This window comes from Astyanax mexicanus, chromosome 18 (genome assembly GCF_023375975.1).
Source record: "Astyanax mexicanus isolate ESR-SI-001 chromosome 18, AstMex3_surface, whole genome shotgun sequence".
NCBI classification, from domain to species: domain Eukaryota; kingdom Metazoa; phylum Chordata; class Actinopteri; order Characiformes; family Acestrorhamphidae; genus Astyanax; species Astyanax mexicanus.
In genome coordinates, this window is record NC_064425.1 from 13994400 (window position 1) to 14003420 (window position 9021).

The following is a 9021-nucleotide window of genomic DNA, read 5'->3' on the forward strand; positions in this document are numbered from 1 at the left end:
AAACAACAGTTGTGTCTGAATCTCAAACAAAGTTTTAAACCACAGGTCCTGTAATTCTAAAATAATAATAATAATAATAATAATAATAATAGTATAACTACATTGATCCAGTTTATAATCAGTTTCAGAGATCAGACCCCAGGTTCTGTAAGTGGAGCTGATTGTATCTGAGCGTTTTACGCTCTTCAGCGTGTTTTGTGTCTCTGTGGGTTTAGGTGGAGTTTTGCCTGCAGATCATGTTCAGCCCTCAGGTGTTCCTGATCAGCACTGATATCCATAAGCAAGTGTAGATTTCCAGCACAGCTTCTGTTACATTACATTAACACACACAGGTCTTTGGTGGTCAGGAATCGGGTAAGAACACACTCAGCAGAAGCTACGCATAATCACAAAGCCTTAACTGCCATTGTACAATATCTACCCTATACTTCTGTCAAAACATTAAGTTACCGGATAAATGAGCTAAAAACAGAACCATACATTCAATAAACCTCAATAAACGTTCTGACTATAAAAAAATTCTCATTACAGCTAAACTCTGTATTAATGCTAAACCACAGATAATAAGGCTAAGGAAGGTAACTGACTGATGGCTAAATGACTACAGCTAAAAATATCCAATAGCCAAATAATAGGAGGAATAATATTTTAATAACAGGCCAAATAATACTTAAGTAACATGCTGCACCAGCTCAAAGACATGTTAAACAAAAGCTAAATAACACGCTGACCAGATAAGACTAAGGTAGCCAACTGACTAACTGGCTAAATGATAACTAAAATATCTACTAAAAATAGCTAGGTTAACTAGCTACAATGCTAACTAATGTAACAGGTTCTATAAACTATATAAAAAAATCTAGCTAACAAAGAACAAAATAACTAAAACATATAGGATAGCTCACATAGCTAATGCTTTTAACCTGTAACAAGGTTTAAAAATAGCAAAATAACAAGCTAAATGATAGCCAGCTAACTGACAAGATTAAGGAGAGCTAGCAACTTAAAAATGTATTTAGCTAACATAGCTAACTAAGATAAGACCAGGTAAAACCATATCTAACTAACAGGGTAAAAGCTACCTAACAAACAAATATATATAGATGACTAAACATAAATAACAGGCTTAACAATAACTATATTTCAGGCAAAACAATGGCTAAGTAACAGGCTACACAATAGTTAAGTAACAGGCTAAATAATGGCTAAATAACAGGCAAAACTATAGCTAAATAACAGACTAAATATTAGCTGAGTAACAGACCAAAGATAGCTAAATAACAGGTTGAACCATATCTAAATAACAGGTATATTATATAAGCTACATTAGTTGTTGTCAGGTAACATCGCTAAATGTATTATATAAAATGTATTATTAATAATTAAAATAGTGCATAAATACATGCAGGGCTTTGTACATGTTTTGGTCCTCCAAAGTCAGATATGGGACATGGGGACAATGGTAGGGGGTATGGCGTTGGTATAGTTGCTTCATTGGTTGGTGTTTGGGGATGGGGATCAGAGCTGGTGAGAATAAATCTGTAATTGCATAGCTTTATATCGTTACGTAGTCAGTTTTAAATGTTACATTCCCAAAAGTAACCTGTTTCACTGTGGCCTTAGCTGACCGGATCATTTCCACGCCTCACAGACTACACCCACATTTCTTTGTGACACATGCCAGTATATATTCCATTTTCTCTCCTTTCTTTCTTTTTATTGTCGGAAGCCGGATGTTTCTTTAGGAAAATGAGACGTGATATTGTACAGGTGCTCCCATTCGCTCACATTCTAGAAGAGGCCCGGGGGAATATAGAGACTTCTAAACTCTAGAAACAAGAATAAATACAATGAAAAAAGTCACTGGTTAAAAATTTATTATTGTAAAAAATCGAATATTCCATATTATTGAACTCTTGAGCAAGAATGATGAATGGGCATTACAGTTTTTCTCAATTGCTAAGACACATTTCTTGAAATTGTCCCTCCATGTCGCTAAACTGTAAATTCAAAACTCAATTTTCAAACTACATTCACAAAACATCTGACTCTTCCTGCAAAACCAAACTATCACCTCAAAACAGTTCAAACAGCGCTCAAAAGCAAACAATGCTGTCAGATCAGACCCCGAGTCAATCAAAATGAAAACACTACTGAGCAGTCATTACACACAACATAGAAAAAAGGAAAACAAAACGATCAGATCATTAAGTGTTTAGAAATAAGCTTTATTGTTCACAAAAATGCATTTTCAAAACAAAATTCTTGTTTAGCCTGTGTAGTCCTAAAATAATATATACTTTTGTTGTAAAGTTTATATATATATATATATATATATATATATATATAAACTTTACAACAAAAGTGCATACAATATCTACTCTATAACATCATGTCGATGTGCTGGGTCAGGCCACAGGACTTCATCTACATCACAGGCCACATTCTCCCTTGCCAGGCAGCGTGGGTAATAACTTCTAGTGTGCCGGATCCACGCTTGGCATGCATCCACACCTATATCATTACAGGCCAGTTCCATGGCCTGCAAGAGATTTTCCCTGGTGTAGGGTTGTCAGTCATAAACCTTCCAGCGCCATGCAGAGAAGAACTCCTCTGTTGGATTGAGGAAAGGGGAGTATGGTGGTAGGAAAACATTCAGGAATTCTTGGTTTCTAGTGAACCACTCTCTGACCTGCACGGCATGGTGAAAACTCACATTATCCCACACAATGACATAGACAGGATGCTCTGTCTGTTCATGATCCTGCTGCTGAAACCCTAACACAATATCCCGAAGATCACTTAAAAATGTCAGGAGGTGTTGAGTGTTGTATGGCCCCAATGTGGCATGATGGTGGAGAACACCATGATTGCTGATTGCAGCACATAAAGTGACATTGCCACCACGCTGGCCAGGAACTGTAACAATGGCTCGTTGGCCAATCACATTCCGGCCTCTCCTCCTCCTTTTGGTCAGATTGAACCCAGCTTCATCCATATAAATATATTCATGTGGTTGTTCTGAGGAATCCAGTTGAAACACTCTCTATGGGAAAATACATATAGCTTTGTAAGCTGTACAGCATAAGACAACCTTATGCTGTAGAGTAGACAGCAGTATTGAACACCTACCTGTACATAGTGGAATCTTTGCTCCTTGACCCTTTCTGAGTTGCGCTCAAAGGGTACTCTGTACAGTTGCTTCATCCGCATCCTGTTGCGTTTTAGGACACGATCAATGGTGGAAATGCTGATACTGGTGATGCCTTCAAAATCAACATGGTCGTCAATGATCTTCTGCTGTATTTCACAGAGTTTGACTGAATTGTTCTGACGGACCATGTCAACAATGAGGGTCTCTTGGCGTGGGGACAACATAGATGGCCTCCCTCCCTGATGTGGCAATCTGGTAATTCTACAAAAAGAACATGCAATTACAAAAAAATACATGTAGTACGAGGCCTACAAGTATATTGGAAAATGAGTGTAATGAAACACCTTTTTATTGAGTCATACTGCACAAATGTACAAAATGAAAAAAAGCAATTACCTGTTCTCTTCTCTGAATCTTCGGACTATGGTGGACACAGTGAATCTGCTTAGGTTGGGCTGAACTCGAAGTCCCGCTTCCCTCATTGTCAACCCGTGGACAAGAACATGGTCTATGACAGTTGCCCGTATTTCATCTGAAATATTTGTTCTTCGTCTCATACCTCCCCTTCCTCCTCTTCCACCTCTTACTCTTACTCTGCCTCTCTGATTGTTTCTGTCCATAGTGAGACTTCAACAAACAGGGCCCCATGGACTGGCTTATATTGGTGTCTTCACCTCATTAGTCACATGTGTTATCAATTTTGAGTTGCAGTGTTTAAGTTGAAACACCTGTGCTTTCATTGAATTTCCCTTTTGCCAGCTGTGCTTAACATTATGCAGCCCAAGTGCATCAGAGTGCCAAATGTGTTTTAGTGGGTGAAAATATGTTTGCAAGTTGTTGTTGCAAGTGTCTAACTAGGTGAAAAGTGCTTAAGGTTCTGCCAAAAGATTGACCATTTCAATAAATGGGTTCAGGGCACTGAGCATTTGGTTCAGACAACCGGGTTTAGTGTTTTAGCAATTGAGAAAAACTGTAAACTGAGTGTGGGGGGGTCTCACCAGCAGTGTGGGAGGGCGACTCTGTTCAGAACTGTAAAGGTCATCACACGCTGAGATTGCCGCACAGAATAGCACCCAATAATAGTACTGTTGTACTGTTGAAGTCCTCAGAGCACCTCAGAGCACCGCAGCATGCCTTGCGATCGTTCTAAAAATAATTACATTAAATTGAATGAAATAAAAATGAACTAGGAGTAGTCTGACCCTGGCCCTAATCACATCATGTCTTGCTACCTGGACGTGTCCAAAGCTTCTCAGTAGAGAAAACTAATCTGCTTGTTCATGCTGTGAAGTTTTGCCAGCAGCTCACTTATGGGAACAGCAATGCTATTTTATTTAGTATTCTGATTATTGTTGATGTAAAAGTTGGGTTTGCACGCTGCAGTGTGGCATGCTTGCGCAGCTAAGATAGGTATGGACATCTGACATTTCACTGTTTTCAGGATTTTAATCAGTCAGTGGTGCACCTGTGTTTTCTGTTTCCAAGATAACAATACACCAAAAATGTACCTGAACACCACCACGCCCATCAGTATAGATTTATACCTATTTTAACAGTTTGGGCACAAGGCGTGCGCAGGGTATAAGATAAGACCCTAAGTTACACTGTGTTGTAAACTGTTTAAATCATCTATGTTTCAAACTAATGAAGATCTGGAGGGGTTTTGAGAGAGCAAAAGAGTGGTTGAGAGCTAAACAATTTGGAGAGTGTGTTTTAAATCCAGTGTTTGTTAGTGACAGGTATTAAATATGTCTTGGCTACCCGCACACACACATGTATATCCTTTGCCTTCTCGTATATCCTCAGTGGATTTAGGAACACGCCCACATGTACGCCTGCGGGGCTGCAGATTACAGTGACAGTGAATAGACTGCAGTAATAATAGAGCAATCGGAATAATCTCCCCTCACATCTGTTCTGTGTGAGTGACAATACAGCACTAATCAGATTACACTCACACACACACACACACACACACACACACACAGTTTCTCCACAGATCACAGAATGCTCCCTGGAGATCAGCTTCACATTTAAAGTGATTCATCACATAAATCTCTGCAGTTTATTGTCTACAGTACTACAAAATAAAAGTCATAAAGAAACTCTTTCAACACCAACATTTCACATTAAATTTAATATGACTTAATTCATTTCATTTTAATTCCATTCATCATCATCAGCATCGTCATCATTCCAAAATGTGTGCTCACAAAAATGCTGCCGAATGTATTTTAGTTTGACCAAGCCATAATTATGTTTTTAGAATTTAAGGTTTTTATTAGGTGAAGCAGTTACAGCATTTGTGTCATTGTCTTTTTTGTCTGAACATCATACAATACAACTGTGTAGATGTTTTATATATAAATTCTTTTTTTTTTTTGGATTTACTTATTTTTAGCTACACTCATGTTTTATTCTTTATAAAATTGTCAAATTATTGTTTTTTTTTACTGAGCTTTTGTTTACCTGCACCCAATTCAAAGGTTTAGAGTTTAGTGTGGATTTATTTTTAAAGATTTATGTTAAATTAAAAGTTGGTTTTCATTGCTAGTGTTTAGTAGTAAAATAATAAGATTTTGTGTTTAATATTTCCTTGCCAGTGTTTAGGGATAAATGTTAGTGTTAAGGATTAGGATTTAGTGTTTAAATGTTGGGGTTTAGAGATTAGTGTTAGTGTATAAGGATTAGTGTTTAGGGATTGGTGTTAGTGTATAAGGATTAGGGTGTACTGTTTAAATGTTAGTCTTTAGGGATTAGTGTCAGTGTATAAGGATTAGAGTTTAGTGTTTAAATGTTAGTGTTTAGTGACAAGTTGAGAGTTCAGTGTGCAGACAGTATAGTGTAGCGCAGTGTTTAGCGTTTAGGGTTAGTTTTAAGACCTTAGTGGTTAGAGGATTAGTATTTAGGGAACAATAAGGTTTTAGTACTTTAGTACTTTAAGAATTAGTGTATATTAATGAAGATTAATTATTAATAAGGTTAGTTATTTAGGAATTAGATGCATTTTGTTTTTAAAAACCATGGATTGGTTTTCTGGATGCGGAATAAGCCTAGTCATTGACTAAATACATTGTTCAATGGGAAATCTACGTTCAAAAGGCCAAGACTAGACAAATCCCTGTGTGGAAAACTATTCAGTGTGAAAGGTAGAGGTGGGTGACCTCCTGGTTGAGCAGGGAAATCAGCCAAAACCCCCAGTATCGAGTTTTTAGGGTGGGTTTTATCGAGGGTTTGGTGTGTTAGGATTAGGGTTTCATGTTTAAAGTTTAGGGTTTAGTATTTAGGTTTTCGTGTATAGAGTTTAGAGTTTAGATATAATTGTTACAGATTATACATAGACAGGTAATTTAGGTGCTACAGTAGCAAAAGTACCTAAATTAATAATTAATAATGAACGTTTAGTGTATTGTATTGGGGGTTAGGTGGGTGGTTACATGGTTAATTCCCCCACATGTAAGTTCCTTTTATTGGTTCGTGGAAGTCTCTGCCGCCCAGCATGTCGCAGGAATCCGGGTTCAGCAGGAATCCACTGAAGGTGCTGCTCATCTCTGAGTTGGTGTACATGCCATTAGTGCTGCTGTCACGCACCTGCAGCCACACCTGGTCTCCTCCGCTCAGGTGCAGCAGTACCTGCTGGGAGGTGGAGCCCAAGTCCTCTGTGCTCTTCACCACAGGCTCGTAGTTCCAGAAAAGTCCGACCTTCAGGGTGCGACTGAAGACGGTCAGGTGGTAGCTGAAGACGTAGATGCCGTTAACGGGTGCTGTATAGATGCCGGTGCTTGGTTCGTAGTGCTGCTGCAGGTTGTAGAGGACCCGTTCGAAGGGCACCGGCAGGTTGGGGGCTGGGAACACAGCCATCAGCGCAGCAGAAAAAGCAGATTGGATGGAAGGGCTGCAAGGGCCAGGATCTCCTGGCATTCCTGGATTGCCTTGATCACCCTTATCCCCTGTTTTTCCTGGTGCTCCTGGCGTTCCAGCCACACCCGTCTCCCCTTTATCACCTTTTAACCCTATGGGCCCTGAGTCCCCCTTGGTTCCATTATGGCAGTTGCATGCCCCCTCCAGGCCCTGCTCTCCTTTCTGTCCTGGGGTGCCCGGGGTGCCTGGAGTGCCTGTCAGGCCGGGATCACCCTTCAGTCCCTTGGCACCCTGATCTCCGTTTCGCCCTGGTATGCCACGTGGACCTACAGGGCCTGGCAGCCCTGGTTCTCCAGGAGGTCCCTGCACACTGTCACAGGTGTCTGGACACTGACCGTCATCTCCCTTCGGACCTGGGTCACCCACCGGTCCTCCTGCACCAGTTTCGCCCTTACTACCTGAAACACAAATGCAGTGTTAGAGTCATTGATGATTTCTGCTGGTGTAAATGAAAATAAAATATTAGATTTATTGTTTCTAATTTACCTTTCATTCCAATCTGTCCCTTAGCACCAGTGGGTCCCGCTACACCTGGATCTCCTTTCACTCCATCGTCACCTTTCTCACCTGTGTGTGTAAATCAGTTTAATCATCAGTCATACAAGATGTAGACAACATACTTTGGACCACATAAATACTTTCAGAGCCTGAGTTGAGACTAAAGTCTCTCGGTGTGAGCCTATGTTGAGACTAGAACTACACAACGTTCTGAATGGAGATTCTTTGTTAAACTCGTACCCTTTATCCCCTGCTGACCGATGTGTCCTGGTGGGCCACGGGGTCCTGTTAGCCCCCTTGGGCCAGTGCGACCTGGAGGTCCTGTGAAAAAAAACAAATATCAATATTCTAAACATTCACCAAACAAGTGGTTTTCCTCTACAGATGAAGTACATAAACATAAAGCAGATTTGTGTTTTTGGATTGCACTGGATTAACCTGCAATGGAGGCTTTGGCTGAACTAAAGGAATGTTGTAATGGATTTACTTGTATAACTTGATATATAGTCACAACGCTATATGTAAACCATTTTCTTCACAATCATTTATCAGACTAATTGTGTTAGTTAAATGGAATGCATGCTGACATTACTTTTTTAAAACTGCCAACTGCCCAAGTATTTTCCAAATTCTCCTTATCTTCAGTACACTCTGACACAGTTATCTACTATTATAATATGTATGTAAAATAAGCATGTATACCTACCTCTCAGTCCAGGGTCTCCTTGTTCTCCCTTCTGTCCTGCCTTGTTGGGACAGGTGGAGCACATGCAGAACCAGGGCACCTGGTCAGCAGTAGGTGGCACTGGAGCCTCCAGAAGCATCTGGCAGTAGGAGAGATCGAGGCTGGGTGCTGGCGTTACCCCAGGATCGAGTGGCAGGGTGTCAGATGGCACTGCGGTATAAGAGGCGCCAGACGTGCAACGGACAACCAAAAACCCCAGAAGCACAAGGGAGGTCCACATGATCTACAGAGAGATTAAAGAGCACAAAGGTTAGCATGAAGGTTTAGCTACAGCTCCAGAACTTTCTCTTCAGGGCCCAAACCCAAAGCAATGCAGTGCTAAATCACTCACCACTGTCCACTGATGAAGAATGAGACACATTCACACACACACAGCTGAAATTAGACAGCAGGTACCACTGAAAGTGCTTATATACCTCCACACACACACACACACACACGTACATCCAACACGCCTGCAAGAATGTGTGTGTGATATGAGTGTGAGATCGCTTTCATGTTCATTGACCTCATTAACACTAATGTAGAGCGGAGGGAATATGTGTGTGTGTGTGTGTGTGTATGTTACAGAGTTGAAGGGAAGTAAGAGGAGAGAGGGCGATGTCCCAAAGGAACCATCACCCACAAATACTTTGAGTGACTCCGCCCAGTACCTGACCCTGTTTCCAGCTCCGCTCCTCTTTATGTTTTTGTTTATGTTGTA

At 40.5% G+C, this 9021-nt stretch overlaps 2 protein-coding genes across 2 annotated transcripts; both read right to left on the bottom strand.

Annotated features, from left to right (window-relative positions):
* Positions 1 to 2572: 2572 nt before the first annotated feature.
* LOC125782677 (uncharacterized) lies at positions 2573 to 4717 on the bottom strand. The gene is made up of 3 exons (XM_049467433.1): positions 3551 to 4717; positions 3133 to 3415; positions 2573 to 3046 (listed from the first exon to the last, which is right to left on the bottom strand). The coding sequence occupies exons 1-3, from the start codon at positions 3772 to 3774 to the stop codon at positions 2573 to 2575; spliced, it is 981 nt and encodes a 326-aa protein (XP_049323390.1). The 5' UTR covers positions 3775 to 4717.
* A 463-nt stretch (positions 4718 to 5180) lies between these two features.
* On the bottom strand, positions 5181 to 8737 carry LOC103040911 (inner ear-specific collagen). The gene is made up of 5 exons (XM_007237903.4): positions 8650 to 8737; positions 8280 to 8541; positions 7814 to 7894; positions 7562 to 7642; positions 5181 to 7473 (listed from the first exon to the last, which is right to left on the bottom strand). Exons 1-5 carry the CDS (start codon positions 8677 to 8679, stop codon positions 6596 to 6598), a joined length of 1332 nt encoding a protein of 443 aa, XP_007237965.3. The 5' UTR covers positions 8680 to 8737; the 3' UTR covers positions 5181 to 6595.
* Between the last annotated feature and the right edge of the window lie 284 nt (positions 8738 to 9021).

What these genes read in the sequence shown, in the direction of transcription:
- LOC103040911 (XM_007237903.4), bottom strand. Translation starts at nt 8,679, where the DNA reads ATGTGTCTCATTCTTCATCAGTGGACAGTG. An exon ending in TTCTTCATCAGTGGACAGTG is followed by an intron (nt 8,542 to 8,649) that starts GTGAGTGATTTA and finishes ATCTCTCTGTAG; the next exon opens with ATCATGTGGACCTCCCTTGT. An exon ending in CGGTCAGCAGGGGATAAAGG is followed by an intron (nt 7,643 to 7,813) that starts GTACGAGTTTAA and finishes TTACACACACAG; the next exon opens with GTGAGAAAGGTGACGATGGA.
- LOC125782677 (XM_049467433.1), bottom strand. Translation starts at nt 3,774, where the DNA reads ATGGACAGAAACAATCAGAGAGGCAGAGTAAGAGTAAGAGGTGGAAGA. An exon ending in AGATTCAGAGAAGAGAACAG is followed by an intron (nt 3,416 to 3,550) that starts GTAATTGCTTTT and finishes TTCTTTTTGTAG; the next exon opens with AATTACCAGATTGCCACATC. An exon ending in AAAGATTCCACTATGTACAG is followed by an intron (nt 3,047 to 3,132) that starts GTAGGTGTTCAA and finishes ATTTTCCCATAG; the next exon opens with AGAGTGTTTCAACTGGATTC.